This window comes from Callospermophilus lateralis, chromosome 6 (assembly GCF_048772815.1).
Source record: "Callospermophilus lateralis isolate mCalLat2 chromosome 6, mCalLat2.hap1, whole genome shotgun sequence".
In the NCBI taxonomy this organism is placed as follows: Eukaryota; Metazoa; Chordata; class Mammalia; order Rodentia; family Sciuridae; genus Callospermophilus; species Callospermophilus lateralis.
The window spans coordinates 97,369,315-97,385,272 of record NC_135310.1 but is presented as its reverse complement, the minus strand read 5'-3'; the positions used below and the strand labels follow the sequence as shown (position 1 = coordinate 97,385,272).

The 15,958-nt window shown below is 32.0% G+C and overlaps 1 protein-coding gene across 2 annotated transcripts in view; it reads right to left on the bottom strand.

Moving 5' to 3' along the window:
* Khdrbs2 (KH RNA binding domain containing, signal transduction associated 2) overlaps window positions 1–15,958 on the bottom strand; it is a 544,509-nt gene that overhangs the window by 414,315 nt on the left and 114,236 nt on the right. For both annotated transcript variants that reach the window (XM_076860060.2, XM_076860059.2), the window contains exon 2: window positions 12,993–13,120. In XM_076860060.2, coding sequence (XP_076716175.1) covers window positions 12,993–13,120 — 128 coding nt within the window. The remainder of the gene's footprint in view (window positions 1–12,992; window positions 13,121–15,958) is intronic.

Below are 15,958 nucleotides of genomic sequence, written 5' to 3'. Positions count from 1 at the left end.
GAGAGAGAGAGAGAGAGAGAGAGAGAGAGAGAGATTTTTTTAAATATTTATTTCTTGGCGGACACAACATCTTTGTTTGTATGTGGTGCTGAGGATCGAACCCAGACTGTACGCATGCCAGGCAAGCGCGCTACCGCTTGAGCCACATCCCCAGTCCAGTATCTGTCCTTTCTAAGTGACTGATTTTAAGCAGCATTATACCCTGAAGATTCATGTACATTGTAGTGTGTTATAAGATGTCCTTACTTTCAATCTATTGTGACTTTGAATTTAAAATGAGTCGCTTGTAGACAGAATTTAGGTTTATCATGTGTCTTGCCTTCATTCTGCCAATCTCTTGTGTTTTGATGGCAGCAATTAATCCAATTAAAGTAATCATTGTTAAGGAAGAATTTACTTCTGTCATTTTGTACTTGTTTCTATACGGCATATTCATTTTTATCTCTCATTCCATGCATTACTATCTTTTGTGCTTACATCATTTTTGGTAGTGAAATGTTTAATTTCTTTATTTCCTTTATTTGTGGTTAACATGGATATGAAATTTAAACATCCTAAAGTAATAATACTTTAATTAAAATCAAGTTATGTTATAAGCTTAATTTCAAAAACAAAAATTCTATTCCTCTACAGTTCCATCAACACCTCTTTGAGATAGATGTTGATGTTACAAAATTATGTTTATTCATTGTGTATGCAAAAACATAAACTAACGATTCTCTAAATTTCATTTATCTCTTCAATTATGTAGCAAGCAAAATGTGGATCTGAAAACTGAGGTAACAATAATGATAACCTTAACACAGTTTTTAAAAATATTAGTGCCTTAAATAATATAGAAAACAAAAATATAGTTGTTGCATTGTTAGAATAAGACTAGATGTTATAGTTGTCCATTTATTTGCCTTTAGTGCAATATTTACTGCTTCATAAGGCTTCAAGGTATTGTCTAGTGGCTTTCAATTTAATTTTACCCTGAGGGACTCACCTGTGCATTTCTTGCAGAGAACATATGGTAATAAACTCCCTCAGCTTTTGTTGCCCTAGAATGTCTTAATTTTTCTATCACTTCTGAGGGAGCGTTTTGCTAAAGTAGGATACTTGGTTGAAGTTTATATTTGTTTTTCTGTCTTTTAGTACTTGGAAGACAATCCCAATGCCATTTGGCCAGCATTGTTTCAGGTAAGAAATCTGCCAATTATGTTATTATCTCTTATAAGTGACAAACTGATTCTCTCTTACTGCTGTCAAGATTTTCTCTTCTGCAATTTTTTTTTTGGTATGTCTCAGATTAGGTCTCTTTGAGTCCATCTTCCTTGGAGTTTAGTTACCTTGTTGGATTGCCTTTAGTAATATATTGACAAATTTGGGGATTTTCACCTATTCTTTCTTCAAATGTTTTCTCTGCTCTCCTTTTTCTCTCTTATTCTGGGATTCCTACAATATGAATTTGGTCTTTTTGATGGTATGCCACAAGACCCATAGGTTCTCTTCACTTTTGTTCAATTTTTATTTCCCCAGACAATAATATCTATTGTCCTATCTTCTAGTTTGCTAATTCTTTTATCTGCTAGCTTGAATTTGTCCTAGAATCCATCTCATGAATATTTTCATTTTGTTATTACATTTTTCATCTGCAAATTTCCTTTTTGGCTTGTTATCTCTTTACTGATAGAATTTCCATTTTCTACAGACACTGTCTTCATGATTTTCTACATGCCTTTCTCTAGTTCTTTGAGTATCTTTAAGATAGCTGTTTTAAAGTCTTTATCTAGTTGATCTGCCATCAGAACATTTTCAGGGACAGTTTCTACTGACTTATTTGTTTTCCAATCAGCCATATTTTTCTGTTTCTTTGTATGCCCTGTATTTTTTTTTTAATTTTTCTGTTGAAAATAGAACTGTGAAAATTCTGAAAGTCAGATTTTCCCTTCTCCCCAAGATTTTCTGTTATTGCTTATTTTTTGTTTGTTGTTGTATTTTAATTGCCATAGTCCGTCTTCATGCCAAGAATCAGCCTCATATGTAAATTTAAAGTTATGTTCAGGGCCCATGACTTTACCTGGGCATGTTTGGCCACTGTTAAGTTTTGAATATATATGCTATTTGATGATTTTGAACATTCTGGTCTTTAATATTTCACTCCCAAACAAGAAAAAGAGAAAAACGAAGGAGGTGGGTGGAGGAGAAATCAGAGCTAATGCTTTAATCCCTAGAAATTTATTTCAGTTTGTGCAAGAGAAACTTGCAACAATAGTAGAGTTTCAAATTAATGGCTGACTGCTTCTTTGAACCTCTGTGATCAGAAGCAATGAGTGATCAGAGCACAGCTATTTAATATTTGGTGGACAGTATCTCTTTTACCTTCTGTGGCACACATAAGCTGATGATGACATGGATAATACATGTGCTAAGAGCAGGAATAGACCAAAATTGATGTCAGAATACTACCTAAGCCTTTCTGTGGATGCTGCATTCCATGCATAGGCTGCAATTACAAAACAGTTACATGTGTCAAAGTATGCCAGTGCAATTGCTATCTAGATGGGCAGATAAAATTCTGCTGTTTCCTACTCTATCATATTTCCAGAATTTTTTTCTAATTCTTGATAAATATTTAAGATAGAACTCTAGGCTTGCCTGGCACATTGAATAAGGCATACAGGAGAAAGGTATCAAGGGAGTGTGCATGTCTTTTGGCTTAACCAAGTAGATTGATAATGTTGTCTCCAACTGAAATGTGGTTGGTTATAGTTGAACGAGATGTGTGGTGAGAAGGATACCATGTGAGTCTGAGATATCAGGATATTCAGATGATGTCAAGAAAGCATCTCCTCTCTTGGTCAGATATCATGATAGGAGTGTCAGCTTATATGTTAGGTAAAAACATGACATAGATAAAATCATAAAGCATGCTTCATTGTACATAGAGAACAATCCTTGTAGAACTCCAACACTAATAAGTTGTGTGGGAGAAGAGAAGCCAGCAAATTAGTCTGAGAATGCAGCAGGTTATTTTTGTTTGGTATGGAGATAAAAATAAATTGTGTTGTCTTAGAAACCAAATGAAGACAGTATATCAATGATTGTTCAAGTTAAGACTTACTTCCAATAAATACTATATTGCTTCAGTAGGCAAAACTAAGCACAATGGAATCTTATAGGGATAGGATCATATTTTGAATGAGAAGAAAAAAATTGAGCTGTAATGTCTCTTCAATATGGCATCCAGCTGTGAATTATAATGAAGTGAATTTTCTTTTTAATCAAAAGATATATTTTAGACCATAATGATTAGTCAGAATATAGTAGAAATCATTCCTGAACTGGGCAAAAGATTCAACCATACAACCTATAAGATACACTCTGAATAATGCACATGTTATTGCTGCCGCACTTAACTCCAGAGAAGAAATATATATCGGCTTTTCCATCTGTAGGCTTTTGCAATCTTAGCAATTTGTGTCCAGAATTATCTTAATGGATCTTTGTATAAAAGAAGATGAATTATATAATAATTTAATACAAAGAAGAAGGATTTAGTGAAGATAGACCTGAGTTGCTGTTATGACACTGTCACTGATAAACTACGTGGCTTTAGGAAGTTTCTTAAGTATTCTTATTTATTTATTTTATTTTTTAATGTGAGGTGAGAGTTTTTTATTTAATTAATTTTACTGTTTGTACAAATGAAGCACAACTTTTCATTTCTCTGGTTGTACATGATATAGCATCACACCATTCGTACAATCATACCCATACATAGGGCTAATAATGACCATGTCATTCCAACCTCTTCCTCCAATACACAAACACCCTCCTTTCCCCTCCGCCACCCATCTATTCAATTCAAAGTCTCTCCATTCTTCCCTAGCCCCTTCCCCATTATGCATCAGCATCCACTTATCCGAGAAAACATTTGGCCTTTGGTTTGGGGGCATTGGCTTACTTCGCTTAGCATGATATTCTCCAACTCCGTCCACTGTAAATGCCATAATTTCATTCTATTTAAAGCTGAGTTATATTCCATTGTGTATACTCAAACTAAAAAGCTTCTTCTCAGCAAAAGAAACAGTGAGGTAAAGAGAAAGCCTAGACAATGGGAGCAAATTTTTACCACATGTACGTCAGATAGAGCACTAATCTCCAGGATATAGAAAGAACTCAAAAAACTTAAATATTTTTAAACTTTAAAACCTTCTTCAGAAGACTCGCATTGTTCTTGAGAAAAAAGTATTAGCTTAATGGGCTTTGCTCTGTATCTGATATACAGTGGGCACTCATAAAAACCTTAATTCTCTAAGTGTGAGGTTCCAAGTTTAATGACTGACTTGAATTTTAAAGTTGTTCTCTAGCCTGAGTTATATACTATACTCTTCATTTAATCACTTCTAGTCATTAACTAGAAATAGAAAGTTTATTGTTTTTTCTTATGACAAGATTGTCATCATGATTGTTGTCAAATTTTCTGTGTATTGTAAAAGAACATTTGCTTAAATTATAATAATAGAACCATAAGATGGTAATGAGTTAAGTAAAATAGGCTTCAAAATCCGAATAACTGGATATGACTCCCAAATATTCATTTCCTAATGACAGGATTTTGAAGAGCTTCTGAGACTCAGTTCCTTTATCTCTACAATGGGAAGAACAGCATCATTAGAATCAAATGAGTGAATCCATGTAAAAACTATAAGCTACCTAACATCCAGACAGTGCTTAGTAATCTTTATCATTTATTATTTCTCTATTCTAGGGGGCAAAAAACCTCTATGGAACTGATGTTTATATTTTAAATGTTTTCAACTGGCCCAAGATCTTTAAAAGATTACCTTTATCATTAGTGAAATTACATATTAACAATAATTAATTCAAATATGAAAATGTCTCCAATTTACAAAAAAATGAGCTCCGGTTTTACACACACACAGGTATCTGATATATCTTACATATCTCCATATAAACGCAATGAAAATAAACTATAATCTCTTATACTTCATTTAATAATACATATGTATACAAATACATAATTCTAAATTAAATTGCTAGATAAATACTGCTTTCAAAAGTATATATCTTTGTGATGTAAATATAAAATTCCTCTCCAAAATAGTAGAATCAACATACTCAGACCCATGGGTATCATTTTGCCCAGGTCCTAAATTCATTATGGTTTATAATAAAATTTCATTTACTTGCCAGGCTAACATAAAGCAAAAGAATTTATTTTTACTTCTATTCTTCTAATAATTGAGGGTCAGGTATTTTCCCCATATTTGCTTTATATTATATTTTATAAATTTATATTTATATTTATATGTTATATATTTATATTTTATAAATTTATATTATAAATTTATTTAATTATGACTTTAATATTTTTCATCTTTCTTAAAAATACTTTCCCAGGAGATATGATTGCTTACAACTTATTCTAGTACCTTTATTTATTTATTGGAATTTAATTTTAAACATAGTTAGAATTAATATCTGTGTACAAAATGATTTAGATTTTCTATTCTTTTTCTCAAATGGCTCAAAATCTTACACTTATTAAATAAATGGTTTCTCCACATGGTAACTAATAACTACTTATATATGTCCATGTATATTTCATGAGGAATGGAAATTATTTCATTAAATATTTGATTTAGAAGGTCAGCAAATTCATTTAACTATTCTAAGTACTAAACCAACCTTACATCCTTGAAATAATCTATATTTTAGTGTAATTCATAGCTTATACTGAGCCCTTGAAATACATTAATAATATTTTTAGAACTTTTTAATTTATTAAAATATTATAATAAAATTTACAATTTATATTTATTTACTTTTTCAGTACTGGGGATGAACCCAGGGGAACTCTACCATTGAACTATAGCTCTAGTCCTTTTGTTTTGTTTTGTTTTGTTTGAGATAGGGTCTCACTGGGACTAGAGGGATGTGCCAAAGTGTCCAGTCATTTTAAATATTTTTAATGCACAATTCAATGGGCATTAAGTGTATTTACAATGTCATACAAACATCATGATTTTCCATTTTCACAAGTTTCTCATCGTCCCCACCGGAAACTCTGCACCCATTCAACAATAATCAATACTTTGTATCTAAATGAATTTATTATCTATTCTACCTACCTCATAAAAGTGGAACCTAAAACATTGTCTGGCTTACTTCACTTAGTATAATGCATTCAACAGTCATGCATGTTGCAACCTACATGAGAAATACATAACTATTCTAAGTCTGAATAATATTCCATTGTAGGTAATTCCACAATTCATTTACCCATTTATCTGTTGAATATATTTAGGTTGTTACCCCCTTTGACTATTGTGAGCAATGGTGCTATGAACTTTCATATACAAAATTTGGTAACATTTTAAAGCTTTTGCATGAATACTAACTGTTGAGATTGTTCTAGAATATTGTATTTGTGATATAGTTGTTAAAAATTATATGATTAATAAAAATATTCATAAAATGGCATATGTATAAATGAACTTTACACAATAGTTTACATTTGAAAAATAAGTCACAATTATTCTATATGAATCTAAAGTCAGTCAGGTGTTAATAAATAAAATTAATAATTATCCTTTACTGGTTTCTGGGGGAAGTAAATGCATTGTTTTATTTACAGTACGTTTTTTAAGAGAAAGCTTGTTTTCTGCTAACCTCAAAAACGGACAGCCCTTGAATTTATATAAAATTGACTTACCTTCACATTATCAAGAAGTCTGAGGAAATTTATATTAAAATGGGAATCCTATTCAGTTGGTAATGCAGTGACTCTAGATTTTAAAATTCACTTACCTTTTCAGGTATCTTAAATATCTTTTTATATAAATAGTCACTCCTACTGCAGCAACAAAGTAGCAATGGAAAGGCCATCTGGGTATAGAGAAATTCACTGAGAGGCCTCTGACTTAAAATTAGCAAACAAATCAGCAAACAAGCAAAGAATGGCAAGATTATAGAGATGTGAGATGGAAGACCTTTTTGGCTCTCACAGATCCCTTAAACAAGGATACAGATTTGGATGCATTTCAAGAGGCACTTGGATTTAATGATCCTTTTGAAAAAGTTTTTTGAGTTTTCCAGTTGCATGTAAATGTGAAAAATAAGAAACAATCCTCCCATACAAGGTATGCAATAGTTTAGACTGAAATGCTCCCCAAAGGTTCACGTGTTAAAGACCCAGAACTGATACTGTTGGGAGATGACAGAAACCTTACATGGGGCCTAGTGGGAGGGGACCTAATGCAAATGTGGATTGTGCATTACAAATATTTAAAACAACTGGACACTTTGGCACATCCCTCAAGGGGCATGACCTTGAACGTCATGGGGGGAACCCCAGCTCCTCCTCTTCCTCTCTCTTTTGCTTCCTGTCTTGATGAGTACTTTTTCTCTATTATACTCCCCCACCACAATAACATACTGCCATGCCACAGGTCCAAAAGCTTAAGGGCCAACTGACCTTGGATAGAAACCCATGGGACTATCAGGCAAAATAACTATCTTCTCTTTGTAAGCTGATTGCCTTAGATATTTGTTCAGTAATAGAAAGATGACTAATACATAGTTGAAAACATTAGCCTGAGTATGAGAAAGAAAAATAGAGCAGAGAGAGGGGGATGAGTATGGGGAGAAAAAGAGGGAGAGGAGAGGCAGACAGGCAGGCACACAGCAGAACAGCAATCACTGGTGAAAACAGAATGAAGATCTAGACAGGCAAAAGCAGGAGAGATTGGTATTATTTCAGGAGGTACAAGGACATATTTTGTGAGGGTCTTCTGAATCCACAAAAATGAATGTTGTGAGAAAAAGTTCACATAATTAAAAATTGAGAATGTATGGGCCAATGTGAGATGTAGAAACAGATAGTGAAAAAAATATAAAAGGAAAACATACCATTTAAAGTGCATTAATTAATGAGCATTAATTAAGACAAAGTTTGATCAAATAAGACAAATACAAGATATAATACCCTTACAATTTATTTTAATTTTGCTAGAAAATGGGGTTATTTCAAAATCATTCTACTGGAAAGAATGTGCCCTAATAGCACCTTGAAATCTTTTTTTCCTCATAGGAATTGTGAATCTGAGTGTCATATCATTTCCTCAATTGAGATTTAAATTCACAGTTGAGAGGCTAGAAAACTAATATGAATAAAACTGAAGTCAGAAAGCACCTCAAATCCTCTCTTCTATTTCCTTTAGGAAAATAAAAAACAATGCTTGTCCAGTGGTCTCTGTCTGATAAAACAGGTTTACTTGTAGGCTACACAGTGGTTTCTAGAAAAACAAATTCCTTAGAAAACTAGAGAGGTTTTGCCCAAGATTAAGTGGTTACATTGGCTTTGAAACTCAGTGAATTTCCAAATTCAGAAAAACTGAATCTCTATTAATTATTTTTAAATAATTAATAGAAAGTTAGAAAAATAACACAGACCAAGGATTTGGATTTGGATATTTCATACTCTGAAGTGTAAAGAGAAAACACAGGCTCTGTGGGAGGACATGGCAAATTGGAAGTGCAGATGAGACTATCCAGCCAGGCACAGAAGACTACCCGCCTATTCAGGACTGAGCATAGTAAGGAAAAATATAAAGCAAGTGAGACACTTTTGAACATATTTTGGAACTTTAATTTTCTGCATTAATCTACATAAGGAATTGATTTGAAAAGCAGCAGAGGGGAACATGGCTGTGTTTGATCTTAAAAGGGGCAAAATTTGGGTCAGATCTCACTCTTGGCAATACATTACTTTAAAAAGTTAGCAGTAACTCAAGTAAAGAAATAAAAAGTGGACCTTAGGGCAAATTTAATTGAAGGAAGGGGTCTGATATATTTTAGAGGATTCTAAAAGCACATCAAAAAGACATTTTTAAAAGGCATTTCGAAGTTGAATTGCCCAGGTGAACAAACAGGTACAGTAACAAGCAACAAGCGGAGCTCTTCTCACAACTGGAGGCAATGCTTCTCCAGTTCTCTGACGCATCTCAGGTCACCCAGACTTGTGAAAGGAATCCTTTGCATGTCTAGAATCATAAAACATACGCACAGCTTTGGCTACATATGGATGTCTTGGTTTCCAAAGTCCTACTTGTTCACTGCAATCAAAGAAAATATGAAATAAAAACTGTCTTTATTATTATCAAATTTATACCCCAAGCTATGCTTTTATTCTTTTTTTTTTATTAGCTTTGTATGTCCAGCCTAAATCATAGCTTTGCATGTCCAGCCTAAATCATAATGAAATCTTGTTTGAAGACATTTCAAGCTGAATCTGAACTCAACACACAGAGTTTGAAAACTACAAATAATTTAATATAAAAAGCCAGGAACAAATTTTCTATATGCACAGGCAAAAACAATGAGTTATGACCACTGCTTCCTTAGAGAGACGGCAAAATGATTCTAACTACAATATGCATACCAGTCAGACACATTAAAATTTGGGATAAAAGTATATTGCACTATGACATATGTGGGCTTGGGAAATAGAGAGTTACGGATTGGACACAGTTCTCCAGGGTCTTACACATGCATCTCTCAGGAATACAGTGCACTGTGCTGGCACATACTTCTCATTCTTTGAGGTTTAACTATCAAGAAATAATTACTCTAGTTCAAAACATTTGCAAATGCAAACAAATACAAGTTGTTGTCTATTTCTCTATTTTTTTTTAAATAAACTGTATTGTGTATACTTAAGATATGCAACATGATATATGGAAAATGTATGGATTGAAAAGGTAACTACAGTTAATCAAATAAAGATCACCATTTTCTCAACTAGTTACCCATTTTTTGTATGATAGCAAAAACTACTACAATTTGTTCACTTAGCACAGATCCCAAATATCTATTAATATTGTTACAAAAATGTTTTAAAACTTCCTATTAAAAAAATTAGTAATAAGATATTTTCCCAAATTTAAATCACTAAATATAAATTGTTAGCACAAGATAAATCATTCTTAAAGTGCTTGAACGGCATTCTTATATGTTCTATAATTTAAAATCTTAAACTTCTTTCAATTCCTTGTAGTATCCAACCAAGTCAGCAAATTAACTTGAAGTTGGAGACTAATTGAAACAAAATCTATCCCAAAAAGGTCATGTAGTGAAGTCATGATAAGGTCATTTCCCCAAGAATTCCCATAGTTATTTATTGCCCTTTGTTTGAAAGGACTGTGTCATCAACGCAATAATTACTGGTTCAAAAAGAAAGCAGGCATCAAGGGGAGAGATGGTTCTGAGAGAGTTATGTAAAACAGGTCCTTCTCCAGCATGCCCCCTGAGAGATAAATCACTTTTTATTATAAAAGATTAAACTTTAAACCCATAAAACTGTTGTGCTCTGCTCAATGGCTCATATTATCATGCCACACCACACATTTTACAGTTTACAAATGTATGTCAAATACAGCTCAAGTTTAGTGGCCATACTTTTCATACTATTTCACTAATATTTTTGTGAGAAGAAGGCAATAAACAGCATGAAAGAATGTTACTTTTGTAATAAAATATGGTTTGTTTTTGGAATATTATGATTTTATTGTAGTATAAGAAAAAATAGGTCAATGTTGATATACAATTTTGGTTGGTTTCTCAGAATTCTACCCTCTTTTTATAAAAGGGCTCTAGAATTTTTTTAAGCATGATAATTAGAAGAAATGGACACTCCTTTAAAAATAAATTAAAAGATTTCAGCAGGCTATTCACTAATTAAATAAATTCTAAATTTTGGTGAATATGAATTGCTATTTCAGGCTAATTCATACAAGTATTAGTCACTAAGACTTATCATTTTTCACATTCCTTCCACATTTTATATGAAAAAGTAATGCAGGGGCTGGGGATGTGGCTCAAGCGGTAGCACACTCCCCTGGCATGCGTGCAGCCCGGGTTCGATCCTCAGCACCACATACAAAGATGTTGTGTACGCTGATAACTAAAAAATAAATATTAAAATCTCTCTCTCTCTCTCTCTCTCTCTCTCTCTCTCTCTCTCTCTCTCTCTCTCTCTCCTTAAAAAAAAAAGTAATGCAAGCATGTTCAGTTACATTAAAAATGCAATGGGGGACTGGGGTTGTGGCTCAGCAGTAGAGTGCTTGCCTAGTGTGTGCGATGCTCTATGTTCGATCCTCAGCACCACATAAAAATAAATAAATAAAATAAAGGTATTGTGTCCAACTACAACTAAAAAATAAATATTTTAAAAAATGCAATGGTTCAAAAAACAATAAAACATCTGAAATAACAACAACTACACTAAATATCTCCATCTGTAACCAAGATAGGACCTTGGGCAACTCAAGGTCCCATCTTCCCACTATGTGAAAGTTTTATACATTCTGTGATTTCCAAGATTAGTTCCTGCTTAAATATTTTATGATTCTAAAAATTCTAAGAAGCAAAAAAAAATTTCAAGCAATCAATGGTTACTGCAATGAAAATAGGCAGTTTTGTTGTTTGAGCATCTTCTTATGAATTATGAAATTAAACTTTACACAAAAATTTGGTGCTACAGAACATTCTTGTTTCAATAGTCACCATTATGAATCAAAAACAGACTATTGTAATAGAATCAAACCACTGGTACTGGAACTTGAAGAGCCATGAGGAATTCAAATGCCTTCTATTCCTTACTAATTCATGTGGACAGAAAATATGGAGATGCATGCTTTTTAGCAGTATATACTGAGTCTGTCATTGGGCTTCCCATATCCAGAAAATAAACAAATATTATTCCAAGAATCAGTATCAACATACAGCATATTTAAATATACTTTAAGGAAATAACTCTCTAATCAAGACTGCAAAGGTTAATGAATCAAGTTTTTTGAAGAAGATAATTTTTCCTAATATTTTATTCACACTTCTATCATATTTTATTACTATGCCAAAATTTTCATGTACATTTATATTGTCCAATTTAATATTCATAAAACATAATTACAGGGTAAGTCAAATAATGTTTACTTCCAAAAAACATATACCTTCTACACACGTTTTTCTTGCAATAGATTAAGACTAACTCAACAGACCAAAACAAAACAAAAATTTTGCATGTCCAAAAAATCTCATTTGAAAGTTAAATTTTATGGTTTGCTGGGTTGTAACAGTTTTTTCTTATTTGAAATAATTGTAAACAAAACATTCCACTTAATTATATTTGCTAAAATTTATCATGTTAGAAGACAATCAGTAAACTACAACACTTATTTCTATAATCTTTATTATTAAGATAATTACATGGTTCTTGCTTCAGATTCACACTTCAGAAAGTAAATTATCAGCCTGACTCTTTGAGTTTCTATTTTTGGTTCTTTCATTTATTTGAAAAAAAAAAAAGAAACTCTTTTTACCCATTTTTTAATATAATCAATGAAAGCAAGCCATTAAATTCTGTGTTTTATAATCAATGCTGTACTAGTGGAAAAGTAGTTAAAAGAGAGATGCTATTATACTAAGAACAATATGAAATTTATTTCCACAAATGAAATCTTGAATAGAGAAGATGTAAAGCTATAATCCAAGAGTCTATGAAAGACTATGTTACTTTCCTTTGTATAATAATTTTTTCCTGATTAGCTAATATTTTATATTAATAAACTTGAATCTATTTTTATAATAAGAATATTCATTTTAAAATGAACCAAAATATAATAACTTAGCTGTACATATTTGGAAAACTGGTTAATCATTTATATGTTAAATAAATTATTAAAGTACCTAATTATGCTTCCCACAGTCATAAAACAAAAATGTTATAGCTTTCAGTTGAAAATTACCCTCACAATAGTATTTTCTAAGAGTTTTCCTCCCTCTATGTCAGTATTATATGTTTGCATATATGTATATAATGAATCTTTAAATATTTAATTTATAAAAGGCAATTAATAAAATGTCAAGTCCTATTTTTGTCATTTTTTCTTAGTTCAATGAGAATAAAGCTTACGTTGCAGTACCTTTGGATATTGCTTGACAGGAATCAATACTCTTTCTGAGAGCTTTATGTTTTTGTTGCTGATGACATCAAGATATTTCTTTTCTTCATCTTCCTTTTTTCCATCAGAACCTTGAAATTTTTCAATTTCTGAAAAAATTAGAAGAAAAAAATTGAAATAAATCATCATAAACATGCTGACTGTTCATATTCTTCCTCTTCCCAGATCAGATTTTGAAGAATCTTGATAAAAGGCCAGTAACAAAATCTTTCTAACAACAATGTGAATGTCACTACTGTGAATAAGGTGACTGCTGTCAACTAAAACCAACAGGTGACACTTTAAGATGTGACTCTGTCTTCTGTGAAACAAGTGATATATTTAATTCATTTTAAACATCGTGTAACGAAAGAGGAAATATTCACCCTGACTACCTAAATTGTCTAAACAAACATAAGTTTCTAAGGAGCAATGAACAGAACAAAACATTTTAAAGTTATGTGTCATTTTTTACTTAGATCATTCCTAAATAAAAATAATTTAAAGATTGTAATCATCCAATTATCAAAAATACATAGTAAAGAGAAACTGCACAGTAGTTTTACATTCCAACCAATCTTAAAAACAATTTAAAAGTGGTCACAAATGTCAGATAAATGGTGAAATCTGTAAGCATAAGCATTATCATTCATCAGGACGAAAGTATCTGTTGAGATGGTAGAGAGGAACTATTAGTTTCATCCTGTGAGAATCTTGCCAAAATGGCTATTTCTAAGTACATGTACATAATTTATCTACCCTTGCATCTTTTAATGAGCTAATTTCATAAAGTTTTTTGAAATTCTAATATAGTGACCAAAGACACTTACAGCAGAAAATAAGAAAATGTTCCTGCTTTTATGGAATCTATATTTTTATGAGGAAAACACAATAGAAAAGGAATACATGTGCAGAAACATTTGCATATGGGAGTAGAGAATAAATATAGTAAAGCTAGAGAGAATGTACAGGAGAGCAGAGGCAAGGTGTGGGCTATTACTTTAGATTTCCAGAGTACCATTGAGCACAATTCTGAAGGATGAGAAAGAGCAAGAAGCAAGAAAACCTATGGGCTGCAGAACAGTAAATGTAGAAAACATTTGATGGGTGATATTCACAACCATTCAGAGCAGAGGGCAAGCAAAGAAAAAAAAAAAAAAACATAACATTTGTGTGGCTGAGAAATGATGCTCACTTGGACTAATAAGGGAGGAATGAGAGGACAAGTTAAAGCTAGAGTAACTCCATAGAATTCACTATACGAAATGAATGTTTTGGATTACAGAAAGTTTTCATTGAACTAATTCCCTTACGTTAATTGGTTGTTATTTCCATAACATATCTGTAAATGGGTTTTCTGTCCTTCCTCTTGGCCAAATGTACCATTCCAAAATACAAAGTAAATGAAGCTATGGATATTACATGCAGAAGTTTCTTAATTTTGTTATAAATGGAACAAAACATTTTGCTTCTGTTGTTTTGGAGTAGAGAAAGATGATGGTAGCTATTAAATATGAATATTTTAATACTTGGGTTTTTTTTGCATTTTGAAACAGCTATTTGTCTACTTCCAAATATGGCTACTATAGCATATCTTTGCTTTGTTCTTTGCTGTTCTACTTTTAATTAACATATGTCCAAAAATGATTTAATATAGGTAATAGAAAAATTCCCATAGTAAGCCAGATAGTAATCTATTAGCACAATACTTATAGGACCCATGGGAAACCTAATCTTTTTGAAGTAATATTACATTGCTTACACACATAATGCTTGAATGAGAGCTCCAAAATATAGTTTATACAGTCATTTACAACCATTTTATCAATCATATGCTGCGGTTTACCTAAAGTATCTTTAAATAAACCAAACTGTTTAAAAATAAGTTATATGTCCACAGATTCTACTTAGTATTATAGCATTATTTCCTACTTTCCCACTCCAAAGTACTAACAAGTAACTTTCAATTGCCTTTTTAAACTGAAACGCACTCCTTATTCAGGCCTTTCAATCCCTTGTATGATTATTACCCCAGAACTCTGACAACTGTAAAGAAAGAATATTCTTCCCATCCTCTGACACTGACAATGGACATCTGATCACTGCCCTCTGGGTACTTGTACCTGTCTCACTTCCAAGCTTGCTGAGGTGATTGTACTGTGGAGCCCAATGAAGAAACTGACTCAATTCCCAAATCAATGAATGACTTCTTTGTCACTCTGTTATAAAAGAAATTAAATATGTCTGACATTATTTGCTCTCCACCAAACTACCACCTCAGGCTTTTAAAGACATTTACAATTTGATCATTCTATCCTTAATTATAATAAGTTTCCTATTAAGAATTCTGGCTAAATAAAATAAAATTCCCACTAGTCTTTCTGGTCATTTCTGCAATTCCTTTTAAAACTGGGTATTTCTTTTCTTCATGAAGTTATCTTGTCTTCCCCGACATGTCTACATACCCAACTAGCTCAATAATTGTGTTTGTCAGTTGCATAGTCATATAATGCTACAAACTTTTCTGGCTTTAAGAGAAATTTATATAGTACCAATTTGTATAGAGAGAGCAAGTTTATATACAGAGAGCCAATTTATATAGTACCTTTCTTATTTTAATTTTTAGTTTGAAATAATTTGTTATTCCATAATTAATGCATGTTCTTAATGTAACTTTTAGACAATACACAGGTATCCCTAATATTTCAAAGGAATACATTCTGTCGTCACCAGGAATTACTGAATAGTGCTGTGCCAAAACATTGAGTCATTTCACTGGTTTATATTATCTATTTAAGTTGGCTGCTGTGTTATTAAAAAAACAGATTTAATATCTTTGGGTAGATTTATATTTTGTAGAAAAATGGTAAACTACAGAGATTTTAATGTTTTCTATTCTCATTTTATGGTTTATCTATTAATGTATATATTTATTTGAAATTTATTTT